General features: G+C 38.2%; 1 protein-coding gene across 1 annotated transcript in view; it reads right to left on the reverse strand.

Annotated features, from left to right (window-relative positions):
- Nucleotides 1-15,463, reverse strand: part of LOC122792799 (extracellular matrix organizing protein FRAS1-like) — a 4,352,848-nt gene that overhangs the window by 655,676 nt on the left and 3,681,709 nt on the right. The window contains exon 57 of the mRNA XM_044060368.1: nt 6,356-6,561. Within this exon, the coding sequence (XP_043916303.1) occupies nt 6,356-6,561 (206 nt within the window). The remainder of the gene's footprint in view (nt 1-6,355; nt 6,562-15,463) is intronic.

Genomic DNA, 15,463 nt, shown 5'->3' on the forward strand with positions numbered 1-15,463 from the left:
TATGAGTGAAGGAGAGGAGGGCAGTGGTGGTGCTGTGGTGAGGACGAAATCCATGTTGGGTAGGGGTAAGTAAGTGGTGTGTGAGGAGGTGATTGAGAAGCTGTGAGTGAATACATTTTTCTAATATCTTGGAGAGGGGGGACAGAATGGCAATGGGCTGGTAGTTTGAGGGGTCTTTGGAGTTTCCACCTTTATGAAGAGGGATAGTGAAGAAAGATTTCCAAAGGGTGGGGACAGCTGATTCCAGAATAGATCGATTAATTAGTATAGATACAGGATAGGCAATTGTGTCAGCAGCAAGTTTGAGGAATGTAGGAGATAGATTGTCAGTGGAAGGAGAGCAGGGTTTTAGCTTGAGTAAAAGAGATTTGATGTAAGTAATGGGAACTGGCTCAAAAGAAAACAAAGTTGTGTTAGTGGGACTTGGAGAGGTGGGTGTCGAAGTAGAGTTTGGCTTAGAGGTTACCATATTTTGGATGGAAGAGATAAAGTGTTTATTCAGGAGGGTAGCTGTTTCCTGAGAGGAACAGTTAGGGTGTGGGGAGGGATTAGACGGCTTTCCAGGATAGAGGATGTTGTTGAGAGTTGACCAAAATTTTCGGGGATTGGATTTGTTAAGCTGAGCAGAGCTATAGTATAACTTTTTGTCATTAGTTGTATGTTTTTTTGCAAGGTTCCTCAGTTGCCTGTATTTTTGAAGAAAAGGTGGTTGTTTAGTTTTAGTCCAGGTTTTCCAAGCATGATCTCTGTTTAATAAGGGACCTAGTCTCTTTGGAGAACCAGGGAGCATGGTTTGATTTTACTCTGATCTTCCTAGAGGGAGCTAAGGAGTTTAGAGTATTCATATGTTTTTTGTAAGTATTTTTTCTATGCATGTTTTAACAGTATCATTAGCTTGGACAAGGAATGTGTGATGTAAGATATTCTTACTGCATTATTTAGTTTTATATTTTTATTCTGCATTGGCAACTGTGTTTCTTTTCAATTAACAGTGAATAGGGTAATTGCTTGTATCATCATGTGACTGACTCAGGTATTTAAGGGAGTGTGGAATTTCAACAGTTGTCTGATGAAGGGGTAGATCCCTGAAAGCGCTAACCTGTGTACTGTTTGTACTGTTTAACTTACTTAAATAAATTTTTTAGCTGTGGTACTGTCGGTGCTTCTTTACGTTTGAAGTATTGGACTTCTTCAGTCATGACTAAGTTTCACCTACTAGCTCTAGTTTACTACTTGAAACCCTTTTGCAGGCCTGTCTGAGGACAGAGATGCACAATTTTGTGTAGGAACAAAATTAGACAAAAAATCAGAGAATATCCAGGCAAATGCACTTTTGTATGCCATGGGCCAAGAGGTCAAGTCCATGCAGAGTTTGCATGACAAAAGGACCAGAGTGTTGCACAAGTCAGTAATTACTGAGTGGGTGTTTCTCATACCACTGGACTTCCTAATGTTTAATAGGTGTAATACAACAGGATCTCTTGCAGCTATGTATCTCAGGTAGAGGTATCCTGTTATAATAGACTTTAGGATGGTCTGTGCACTTTTTATAATTAAGGCCCTTGAATTTTTTTTTTTTAAGAAAGGAGGCACTGTGGTCATTCTAGCTTTGCCAAGTGTTTGGACAGGTACATACCAAAAGGAGTATTTTATCAATGATTAGTCTAATGAATGCAGAGTACACAGGAACAATTACATCCCTGGATCTGGCTATCATAAACTTCAATCAAAGCTGTGTGATGAAAAAAGGACTTTCTTACATCAAAGTACAGTTCATCAAATTAGGTGCCTAGATCTACAAAGAGATATCAGTTTTCGGGGGAGGGGCAATGTGGCAATTACAAAAGGAGTCATGCTTACTGAAGGACAGAATTATAGATTTCTTGGAAATTAGGTTCAGTCTGTTGTCTTAACATCAGCTATTCATTTGGGACAAGCCCTCTTATAGGATCACAATGTCCTCTCGGGAGTTTGTGATGCCAATAGGTTTGCAGTTTCTTGAAGACTCGGTAAGCCACAATAACTTAACAACAGCTTTGAGTTTAGAGAAATAAATGCCAAAAAGAAGTGGCCCAAGAACTGAACCCTGAGGCACTCTACAGTATTTAGCTGGGAGACGTCATCTATGATACATGAAAGTGGGATGGTATCAAACACCTTTGCAAGGTTCCGATAAGCAGTGTGCACTGATATGCCCCTGTCCATTGCCTCAAGGACTTCTTTGATGAAGTCATCCAGATTAAATAGGTAGGGCCTGCCTTTGACAAATCTGAACTGTGCTGGTTTCAGATTCCATAGGTCACCTATATCATCATTTATTAGTTTCATAACGATTCTTTCCATAGCCCTGCAGGCTGAGGTTGGCCAGACTTATGGTCTGTAATTATCTGGGTCTACTGTAGCTCCATCTTTGTGCAAGGGAATGACTGTTGCTGTACTTGCTTCTTTCATCCAGCACAAAGCCTGCTTTAAGGCTAATGTCGAACAGCACCTTGCAGAGAGCTCTGACCACTCATGTCTCAGGCTAGCCAGAAGGCAGCCTGGTATGTTATATGGCTCCACAGACATAGTGCTCTTGGCCTTACATAGTTCCTTGAGAACTTCCTCTTATGAGAATTAATGGGGGGATAATAGATGTGGTATTTGATCTGACAATACTGGAAAGGAGAAAGGATGAACTTGGAGATGAATACATTCAATGGTAGATTGGCAATGTCCTCTGGGTCTGAGTATGTGATATCATTTACTATTAGGTCTACACAGTGTTGGCATTGTTTCTGAGATTTCTAATGTAATTAAAGAAGGCTTTGTGGTTATCTTTTGCCTGTGTGGCTATTTTTATCTGCTGTCTGGATTTGGTTGATTTGATCAGTATTCAGAGATACTTGTTTAGTTTAGCAAGAGTGTTTTTTGGCTTTATGAGAGTTAGATTTATTTTTGTATGCATTTTTGTTTCTTTTGTTACAGAGCCTGCTTATATTATGGTTCCATCACAGGGCGCTATTTTTGAAATTTGCATTGTATTTATCTTTTGAGGGGGAGAGATTCATTTATGCAACTATTTACATGTGCTTAGAACTTGGCAGTCAGAAATTGCACATAAGCAATGGGATCATTGAGGTGGAAAGGGTGTTTAAATTTAGTCATATCATTCATTTTTTAGTAGATTAGCCTTTGCATAGTCCAAGCATACTGAAGTATTAGACGGCATTCTTGCCTTCAGTCTTACGGTGATTGCGACTGTGTTGTGGTCCGATTTCACCAGGGAAGAAGTTACAATAGGCAGAGAGCACAGCTGTCCATATATGTAAGGACTTAGTCTAAGATTTTATCTCCCCTAGTTGGGTTGTGGACTAACTGGTCCAGGAACTTAGCATTTATGAAGTCCAGAAATCTCAAAACATACATGTCTGAAGATGTACAAGTCCCACAGTTGATGGTGATATAGTTAAAGTCTCCAAGGAAAATGGTGGTTAGACTCCATACTGGTTACATAGGTGGTATGGGCCAAAGGGGACACAGAAGGGGTCCTATGGTTAGCTATTATGTGGAAAGCGATTTGTTTATAGTAAGTTGGGCATTGAGAAGTTGAAAGTCATTACCTTGTCTAACAACTCTGCAGGTCAGATTTATTTTAATATAGAGACACCTACTCTTTTAGTGCCTACATACAGTGTGGTGAGCCTGTATTAGTGATAGGCACTGAAGCTCTCCACTGGTGGAGTGCTTTTGCTGGTCCTGAACCAGGACTCAATGACTATGTATGTATATACATTTTCCAGGAGAAGTAGTGCTTGTAGGGTGTGGAGATTTTTAAGGCTCCAAGCACTGAGCAGCAATAACATAATGTCTTGATTCAGTTTAGTTATGTTGGAAGTCTTAGAATACAGACTGCCTAAAAAAGGCACAATGAGGGTGGACAATATTTTAACCAGTCTACCATCTTATCTCAGGCTGATATATACTGTACCCCCCTAAAATGACAAGAGAATCTAAGTTAATTATTGAAGTTAATAATTGTGGCATCATTCTTGGTGATGGTAGAATACTGCTCAGTGTTGGTTCATACCTGCCTCAGACACATATTTTGAGAGCTCTATCATGTCTCTGTTCATACTTTCCAGGGAGGTAAATCTCAAATCTTGTAAACCCACGTGTACTATGACTATGCTACATATACACTTATTCAGCAAGAACTTGAGTGCTGTTCTAATATAGTGAATCCTGGCCTCTAATAGGCAACGGACTATGACTCTCTCTTTGCACAGCTTGGTGAGTGGTGCATCAGCATGTCTTACTATAAATTCACCTACAATGAGGACATTTAAGTTTGGTGGTTTGCCTTGTGGGCTTTTGGACCGAGTTTGCATGTCTTACAAAAATATGTTTCACGACGGAAACTGCCTGTGATGCATGTTTGTAAGGTTGCTGAGGGTACTTGTTTTTTGCAAGTCTGTATGTTTGGTCTGAGGTGTCTCAGATAGGTTTGGTGTGGTGCTGACAACCTTGGGATTTGTAGTGGCTTCATATGAGAACTTTAACACCAATAACATTATATAACTACATCTTTTACACACTGAGGCAAATTATTTGTGAGTTTAAAGAGTAATACAGAGGCCTATGTTACAGTGACATCACAAGTTACACACAGAAGTTTCTCAAAGCTGTAGCAGTTACATGAGGCAAACTCAAGTGCATTGGCAAAATTACATCCGTGTACGAGTGGAAAGGGCACAAATTTGCATCTTGGGTTTAATATGCTGGACAGTCCATAAATAATCAATCTGCCCAGCAGAGCTGTGGCACGCAAAAGGGTTTTAATTGCTATAATAAATTAATTCAGTATACATATGTCCTGCTTGATTGTCAACCAGGAAAAATTATAGCAAATGCCCTTCTACATGCTTTGAGCAAACCCAGGAGGGTGCCAGTTCTGATGCTGTGCAAAGCAAAAGCAGAACTTAAATGAATGCAAAGCCATAGCATTACTGATATTCTAACTGAACCCAGTGAGTGGTGTGCTCCTGTGATCCCAGTAATTAAGAAGAATGGCTGACTGCAAAAATGCCTTGACTTAAATCTCAAAGATGCAGTACCCAATCTTTCTGCAATGCTTTTTCCTTTAACATATTTGCTAAAGAAAAAGGTGCAATAGTCTTGGGAATATAGTTGTTATAAACAAAGAAAAAAAAAAAAAAATATATATATATATATATATATATATATATATATATACACACACACACACACACACACACACACACACACACACACACACAAAATGTTTAATGTGTGTAAAAGAAAAAATGTTAATGTCATTTGCAGGAGAGTAGTACGGCAGGCAACAGGGGCAACTACTCTGGGTGTTGGGGGTAATCAGCTGATTTGGATCTCTTTAATGCTATACTGTCTTTCTCCTCTGTTTGGGGGAGGAGAATCTGTCAAGCACTCAGCAAAAGCATCATAACTGAAGTGATAAACATGTCATAAAATATTAATCATAACTGAAGTGATAAACATGTCATAAAATATTAACATAAAAATTCAGAAGACCATAAAACAAATATTTAACTTCTTTCAGCCTCAAAGGCTGCAGACGTATGAAGGAATATGCAGCATGTTGTGAAGCCTTAAATCCGCCTAGACCCATTGTAATACATGCTGCTGCTGCAGCAGGTACAGACATATCTCTGGCACAACTCTTGGAGTTTTAGTTTGTCCGTTGGTGAAGCTGTAAGGCTGAAAAATTATTTTAATCAGCAAAGGCCCACAATCTAAGCTGTGAAATCTACAAATGCAAATAAAAATGTTCTGATGTTCAACAGGATGGGAACAAAGCAGGCATGTAATGGGCACAGCAAGGAGAAATGGAATACCAGAAACACAGGTCAGAAACAACAGACAAAATAAGTACAGCAGTCTAAAAGAAAGCTGACAGTTACTTTTAGATGCTGGCTTCATTTTGCAGTGTAAAACACTGTGGCTGCGAACAGGTGCATGTAGCATCCAGAGTTATGAACAGTAAAAGAAATGAAACAGTAGCATAATACCCACTACTAAGTTTATGCTGTTAAAAAATATTTGCATCCTTTCAGTGTCATGTGAAATTGTAATGCAAGTTTATGCAAGAAACAGAAAACAGGCACAAAGCCAACAAGTCACAGTTTAGTGGAACTAACTACCACCATTCGGATAATGAAAAAAGAATGGCATTTAAAGCTGAGGTCACTATCTGAAGAAGTGGCAGAGAAATTGAAGCTGGATGATAAGAAGTGATTAGTTTAGTTTGTCCTCTGTTTTAATACACAGAACTTGGTCCAACATAATGATGAATACATATAATAAGCACAATTACCTTTTCTGCTTTGAGAAAAGTAATGCGGAATTCATCACTGTTTCGTCTTTCTTCAAAGTCCTCCATGACACCTGCAGTAAGCGCCCTTGTATAACACCTCACTGATGACTCAAAGGTCAGATCTCCAGTGCGGACAACGGGAATGTCCACCAAACCATCCTTCTCCTTTACTGTGTAGGTATCTTTTCCAAACTGCATACTAGGGACTAAACAAAAATAAATTAATTAGCTGAAAAATAAAACTAATTTAAAGGATACTCAATTGACTTCAGAATATTTAACTACTTCCTCTTCTATGTCTTCACTCATCTATCTTCATAGTTTAGTAAAAGATATTTAGTACGTCAGCCCCATGGTTCTCTCTAACCAGACGTCTACACACAGTCACACATCCAAAGCCAAAGATACATTCCTATGGCTGGTATGCACACACACACGGCAGTGTATTTAAGTATAATGCTGCATAAAAAATACACAAATGCTAGACAGCAAGTCCTCATGACATGGTAACTATGGTTCTGTCATCTAGCACAGCTGTTGGAGAGCAATGAAGAAGGGACTGCATTTATCCTCATTATGACATTAAATATTTATGCAGACTGCCTTTTTTTGTGCACAGGTTTCATCAAATGAAAATCTGTAAAGAACAAATGGACAGTGACCATCTGAGCTGCTAGCACTTTGGATCTGTTGTCAAGACTAGGAATGCAGAGGTTCAGTCGAGCAGAGACAGGCTAAACTTCCTTATACTACAGACTCCTTCCCCTGGAAGGATGCAACTGTGGAATTGCTGCTGCTCATATGTCCTACTAGACCTGTGGAGAATACATCCTAAATGGAATATGCACACAATAAAGATGCACAGCTCCCTGGTGCAGTGGAAATGTGCCAGATGGCATCACTGGTGGTGTGACTTCACTTAATGGAAGTGGAGTATGATGGCAAACCCAGAGAAGTGTGACTATCCATGAGCACTCTTTCTTTAGGTAGGAGAAAGGGTGTGGACCAGAGCTGCAGAAAATCCTTCCACAGTGGCTTCAGATTAACCTTGAGCAATCCTCATAATAACCTGATCTAGGTGAAACTCCTCAGAAGGATGTCATCACAACTTTGGTCATGGTACATCGTAGCAGACATGTGCTCTTAGCCCAATGGTACTTTCATTGCATGATTCCTGTCCTAATGAGAGGAAATGTATTGTTAGCAACTATGAAACAGAAAGCCTAATCCATACGCCAGTTCATGGCTGCAATTTTCTCTCCTCTGCCCTGGTCTTTCTAATAATAATAGTACACCAGCAAATCTGATGTGCATGTAGAAAGAAGAGCACTCTTTGGGGTGCAGTGGGGGGTATTTAGAAGTTGACTGCATTGGAAGATAGGTGGAAAGAAGCAAGTTGAAACATACATATGTATACACAGTACTTAAGAACACATACTGACCAGCTGATTGACACAAATGCATACCCTGGTCTGTGTGGAACAGCTTACAGGGAAAGCATACTCTCCGGCTGTTTTCTGACACTTACATGATGCTCAACTATCGAGGCATTATTTAGCAATAATTCATGACTGGGTGTAGGTAATGCTGGGTTTACCCACAGCTAAGGTGGTTTAGTCATGAGGACAAAGCCAGACCAATCAAACAAAAACATATGTGGGTAAATCCCCAACAACTACAGGCAAGTTAGTATATATATTATCAAGAATAAAAATGGCACAAATGTACTTTTTAAACATTCTATAGCTTGCAATAATTTCAATAAGTTTTCTCCTTTTTTTTTGGAGCAGGTGAAACTATATGATCATCGGGGTGATTTGTAAACATTTTGGACAAAAAATAATTAATTTGGCAGCTACAATGTAAAGCACACATTACATGTGGATTAAAGAATTCTATCAACATTAAATGTATCTTGAAAACGAAGGCTAACAAATTATAATTCTATTTTTTTTTTTTGCATATTGTAAAGCAACTGTACCGCTTTTGTTTTGAATGGTTGTTGTATGATGTGATTTGTCGAATGGACTGCTTAAGTGTTATGTGCTTCATTATCTTTTATTCTTAAGAAGTCCTGTGATAAATAAAAGTACACAGCTATATCCTGGTTATGTCTCCTTTTACAGCCTTATTTTGTTTAATTTTCTTGGGTAAAAAAAACAACCTAGAGTAAACCAGGCTTCTTCATTCTGAAAAAGGGACCACTTCTGTGGAAATGCAGACAAGGAATAGGGCCAAGATGGGTATCGCTAGGTACAGCAATTGCTGGGTAGAAGAAGCATACACACACAAAGTAGTAACTCAGAATTCTATTATGTGTTCCAGTGTTATGTCCCTTACCCATTAAGTTCAGGGGAAAGCAAATTTTATAGATGTAAATGATCTTTCCACGAAGTAGGTTTGAAATGGGATGTAGGAGTGAAATGGTAAAGAAGACAGCATTGGGAGAAGTACTGGTTGACACGATATGGGTTCTTTCAGTACTACCTAGTCCTACAAGTAATATGGGATGCATGGCAGCCACTCTGGATTAAACTACACTGCAGTGTTTACTATCATGACATCAACTACTGAAAAAGGAAGACTTATGCGACACCCACCATGTAATTTAGCCTTGTAGTTACTACTCTTAAAGTTGTACTCATACTCTGTACATTACACCTCTCCCTGTAAACAAGGGCTATTACATACTACAGTATAAACTGCAGTGGCTACACTGTACTATGGCTGCAATGTAAAATACAGTTTATATACAGATCATATCAATATGTAAGTGGCTGGGTTCTACTTTTTATTACTGAATGGCAAAATGTGAGCATTAGAATAGCTGAAGAAATAATGTACAAAACATAGAAGGTTGAAAAAGTTAACATCAAGCATTTTTGCTGTGCGGCAAGATACCCCATCCACTGCATTACCATCTAAACTTATACATACCGACTCCATGGTCACACCATCTCAACATCTCAAAAGAGGGAAAAAAATCTCCCCAAAAAAAGGAAATACAGACATGTTTCTCAACACTTTTGGGTTTGTTTCTACAAACTCAGCATCAGTCCTTTTGACTGTATAGTATTAGTTTATAGCCAGAATAAGTCAGTGGTAAAGCTTTAGACCCTTTTGTAGTCCCGTCCCTTTCAATCCAAGTCACTGAATATAGTCTCAGGATGCTGGTTTTAAACTTAAAAGAAATACTTTGCCATTATCAAAAACTCTCGTGGTCTAATGTTTTTTTTTGGTAACAACACTAGAATATTTCAGACCCCTCTGCAGTAAGACTAAGCACATCATACATATCTATTGCATTATTAAACAATTCTTTTTCTGCTCTATAAATGTTTCCATGAATAAAACTTTCTTTTTCTGATGCACTCCTCTTTGAATGAATGAATGAATGAATGAATGAATGAATGAACCATCAACACTGTTATTTGCATCAATTACAGAACTTTTCTATTACCATATTTCTTGCTTTTATTCCTGTGCTCCATTCAGAAATAAACAACCCAAGATTTCTGCATTCTTTAGTCATTGTTAGACAATCCTGTCACCATGCAGGCAATTCCCTCTTAAACAATAAATATGGAATGTATTCAACTGAATGCTACTTATTTTTATGCTATAATGGATCAAGATATGTGCTAGGTCTTATTACTGCCATGTGGTTTGCAATTCATCTCGTACAATACACTGCATCTCCAAAAAATTCTTTCTTACTTTTAATTGATGTTTATTTTAATTTTACATGCATCTAGGTCATCCAGCAAGCTCCTTCATTTGAATCCCAGTTAATCCTACTGCTTTACACACATTAATAGCCTTGTCAAGCATTAAATCAGATGTTGACAAAAGTCTGCATTGCACTTCGGCAATCTTTATGACCCACTTTTCTTAGCAACAAATCATGTAGTTCTCCAAACTCCATCTTTAACTCTATGCCACACATCAGTCCCATGCTTTTTTAATATACTTGTGAGTCTATGGACTTCTAGTACAAAACACATTAATATATGGCAGTTTTAAGGACATGATATTGCTTAAATCTGTCCTTATTAACGCACAGGTAGACAACTGTTCTTTAAAAGAAGACTGAATATGTTTAAATACATTTAAAGCATCACCTATCATATATATCAAGGTGAAGAAATACAGCATTATCTCCTGCAAGGTGAGGAAATGGACTTTTTGTTGCTTTATTAGATGCAACACTGAACTGACTGTATTTCTACAACCACTGTTTGAAGTTTTCTGTGAAGCTGCCCTGCAGAACCAAGAATGCTGGTGGAATAAGTGGAATGTTGTGATGTAAGTGATTCTGTAGTTGAAAGAAGACTTGTAGCTGAAGTTTGTTTGCTGCAAAGTCACAAAATTTGCCACTGAATTCAAAATGTGTTTGTTCACATCAGAGGTTTAGATTTTTGCATATTTTCACAGTATTGTTGCTTATCTCAACAGTTTGTTATTTGTTTACTGAAATAATTGCTTGCTTTGTCATTCCAAATATTTTCAATATTTAGTACGTTTTTCATTCTGCTGGTTGTCAGCTATTCTGTTTTACCATTTTTTCACTAGTTTCATCAAAGGGTTTACTCACTTAAATTTCCGAATTTCACCTAATATTTTGTTGGTAGCCTTTTCATTCATCACGCCATTTCTTCTCGTCGGTTTAACTGCTTGCACAACTTGATGGCTTTACAGCAGACTGAATGGTGTACTTCTGAAGCTTCTACATCCTGGTAAGTCAAATCTAAAAGTGTCACTTGGTGCCTCTCCAACACCATGAAATGTACTGGGTGCTTTCATGCAATCAGCAGCAGATTTGCAAAGGGGATCAACTGCATATCTGTGAAATACAGACCACTAAGCTAAAGAAGTCTGCACTGACATGGAAAACCAAAATGCAAACAAATTTATGAAGTCAGAACTTTAATTTGATACTTTTGGGCAATCTGTTGACTTACTCAGAAAACCTGACTGTATTCGAAGCCAACACAGTACAAAAATAATTCCAAAAGTTGCACTACTGATTCACATACCAAGGATACCTGTAGAACTGAAATGATATGGAAGTGGAGTTGAGGAACTGGGCATACCTGCAAAGCAAACTACGCCAAATCCATGGATAAACACAGTATGGAGACAGTTATTAAAACAGGCGTCATTAGAATATGCACAATCCACCAAATTTAAACAAAACAAGTCTCAGAGAATGATGTTCTTTAAACACAATTGAACTTATTTCTCTAATGCAAAGAAATAAACATTTCTCTGGGGCCTCTTGAAAATCAAACTTGACCCAAACTGTTCAAAGCTGTGTGCATTTAATACTCTGCTTTAAAGTTACTGATTTGTGACAATGTTATTTAGAATTTTATCAGCAACAGAGGTATTTCAAAAAGCTATGGCACAGATCATTAAAGGTCTGAAAGTTAAAATCAAACAGATAACCAACAAAAACAACTGACTTCACAGAACTGAGAAACTGAACAGAACTGAATAAACGTAGTACTAGTGAGTTAAATGAAGCAGATACTAATTTAATTAAGTAAAACGCTTTTTGTCGCTTTCATAAAGCAACTTCCTCCTTGTTTTGCTTTTGGAAGTTGCTTTATGAAAGCGACGAAAAGCGTTTTACTTAATTAAATTAGTATCTGCTTCATTTAACTCACTAGTACTATGTTTATTCAGTTCTGTTCAGTTTCTCAGTTCTGTGAAGTCAGTTGTTTTTAAAGGTCTGAAAGATGTCATGAACATAATTAATAGCATATGAGTTTAGGACAAGTCCAAGGAACACCATGACACCAGACTAAAAAAAAATCTGCTGAGACCAAATAACTTGAAGCTAGACAAAGACAAATTCCAGTTATGTTCGACAAACATTAGATAATGGGGCATATTCTAAAAGAGTCAACTTACTCAATTTGATTTTGAAGAAGAAGAAATGCTTCCACAACAAACATCAGACAAGCCATGCAATAAAAGTCGTTTTTAGTTTAAAGACTGTCATGATCTGAAATTCCACTACCATCTGTAATAGTTCAAAGTCATACATTTATTTCACATTTGTTTACTGGAAAAGTCCGACTAGATGCAGGTGCTTTTTCAGTGGTGGGCCTGGGGAGAAAAGCTCCATTACAAAAAAATAAATCAAACATAACAAAAGTTAGCAATTTACATGGTCTTAACATGAGCACACAGACAGTATTTACACAATTCTGTTATATAAAGACCTCAAGTGAATACTATATCATGGCAAGGATATTACAGAAAAAAAGTTGTTTTGAATGAGTTACAATACAAGTTGTGTCAAGGGTGAGAGTAGGTTGGCAGTCAGTAAGCAGTGGCTGGCTACCTATACAAATGTAGCTTTAGCCAGGAGAATTACAGGTACAAAGTCAGGAGTTGGCCAAGTGTGTTGTAAGAAGCTTTTTAAACTGTGCTGTGGAAGAGCTGGAGGTAACGGAGGGTGGTAGTTTATTCCAGATTTTAGGGATGACATATGGAAAGAGATATTCACCAGCTGAGTTTTTAGCTCTTGTGGTGACTAATAGTAATCTGTTAGTGGAGCGGAGGACCCTAAAAGTAGCACATGGTTGTATAAGATTTTGGAGAGAGGGGACTTTATCAGGTTAATGAAGGATTTTGTGGGCAAAGGTCAATTGTCTAAAGTAGCGGAGTTGAGGGAGTTCTAACCAATTTAGCTGTCTAAGAGCAGCACAGTAGTGTGACCTGTGTGTGGCATCAGTGGCACGTTTGGCAATTTTATTGTAGCAGGTTGCCTTCTTGTTTAGGTCAGTTTTATAAAGGTTGATCAGAATTGGGGAGGCATATAGGAGAGTTGACAGAAGGTGTGTATGGGCTGTAGTAACTTTTGTGGCTCTAGTTAGAAATTGTTTATGTCTGTAAAGAAGACCTATTTTCTTATGAACCTTTTTAATGGTTTGAGCAATGTGAATGTCGAGTTTTAAGTTGTTGGCAATTTTGATGCCAAGCAGTTTAGTATGAGTTATTGGGGTGATGATGGTTTTGTTTTTGGATTCTACTGTAAATGTTAGTAAGGATGGGGGAGATCTAGTGGGATGGAAGACCAGGCGTTTAGGTTTGTTGGGGTTTAGGATGAGCAGGGAATTGCTGAACCATGTTTCTGCAGATAGGAAGGATTCCTGGGTAACAGAACTGAGATGTTGCAGTGTGGGACCAAAGCATACTAGTGTTGAGTCATCTGCATATTTTATAAGAGAAGCATGAGGAATGGAAGTGTGAATATCATTAGTGAACAGACAGAAAAGTAGAGGTCCATGGATGGATTCTTGTGGGACCCCTAAAGTCACAGGGAGCAGAGTAGAGAGGTGGTGTTGCCACTGCACGGCCTGTTGACATCCTGATAAGTAGCTCTGGAATCAGGTGATGAAGGAGCTACTGAGGTTAAGGTCGGAGAGCACACTGATTCATTTAGTGTGATTTACCATATCAAAGGACTTATACAGGTCCAGAAATATAGCAGATACATACTATCCTAAATTTTTAAGGTGATTTGCTGTATTAGTAAAGGCCATTAGAGATATGGTGGTGCTGAGAAATGGGCGAAAAGCATGTTGTGTATTTCATAACAGTTTGTGTGTGTGGAGGAAGTCCATTAGTTGGGTATGGATGACCCTCTCTAGGATTTTGGATAATGGTGACAGGATGGCAACTGGACAATAATTAGTAAATTCTGTGGAATTGCCTCCTTTGTGTAAAGGAATAATATGAGACATCTGCCCTCTGTTTATGAGTATGGATACTGGGGGTAAGCAATTGCATCTGCTGCAATTTTCTGGAAGTCAGCAGGGAGATTGTCAGCAGCTAAGGTAGTAGGTTTAAGTTCTTGTAGTAGTTTTCTTATGGTATCACTAGAAACTGGTTGTAGTATAAATTGGTTAGGGCATATTAGAGAGGTACTGTTGGACTGGGGAGAAACAGCATTAGAGTTATTCGAAAAGTTCTGGGTATTTCCAAGGGCTTGGACTGCATCAGCAAAGTTTTTATTAAACTGGGTTGCTATATTGTCAAAGGAGGTGGTTGGGGTAGGAGTGGGGGTAGATATGTTTCCTGGTAGAAGAAGATTATTGACAGCTGCCCAGAATGTTTGAGGGTTATTATGGTATTTCACTTGTATATTGTGATAATAGTTGATTTTATCCTGTTTTACAAGTTTTTAGTTTTTCTAGTGCTTTGATTTTTGTGTTTGTGGAATTGATCCCAGGCTTTGTCCCTTGCTTTGAGTAAGGATCTAAAATCTTTGCTTAGCCACGGTGTGAACGCTGTTTTCACTCTAATGGTTCTAGGGGGTGCATGGCAGTTTAATATATCCAAGAAGGTGTTATTAACTGAGTTAACAGCCTCTTCAAGGGGTAGGTATCTTGAGTATTTCCCATTTACAGTCTTTTAAAGAAGAGATGAAATGATTTAGGTTAAATTTTTTTTAATTTCTGATTGTGTGATATATGTAGCTTGTTTTTTTTTTTTTTTTGCTAAGTATGACTACATACCAGAAAGGTAGGCTGATGGTCATTGAGACCATCAGGAAGACTACCAACTTGAAATGAAAGGGTGGTGTTATTAACAAGAATCCAGTAGAGCATTTGTCAGTCCTAGTGGTGAATTTGATTAATTGGGTGAACCCATGTAGGTTAACATGGGTGGTTGGATTCTGAGAGGAACAGTCTAACCAATCAATATTGAAGTCACCCATCAGGATTGTTTCTTGTGGATGAGTGGTTGAAGTCCAGTAAGTTATGTGTTGCAAGGTGGGGATATTATTTCCTGGTGAAATATGGCCAGCTATAATATTAATGTATTTTATGGGGTTAAGTTTTAGCTTTGCAAAGATTATTTCTACGTTTTCAAAGTCAGGGATGTTGGGTTCAAGAGAATCCAATGTTACGTAGTCTTTAAATAATATAGCTACCCCCCCCCCACACCCACCTCTTATGGTTTTCCTGTCTTTGCGAAGGATATTTTATCCTGGAGCTGCAATTTCATTGCTATTATTATTTGGCATAAGCCATGTCTCAGTTAATATCACAATGTCTGTAGAGTAGTGGGCTAGTAAAGCATGCAATTCAT

The sequence above is a fragment of the Protopterus annectens genome, chromosome 2.part0, assembly GCF_019279795.1.
Source record: "Protopterus annectens isolate FY-2018-M chromosome 2.part0, PAN1.0, whole genome shotgun sequence".
In the NCBI taxonomy this organism is placed as follows: domain Eukaryota; kingdom Metazoa; phylum Chordata; order Ceratodontiformes; family Protopteridae; genus Protopterus; species Protopterus annectens.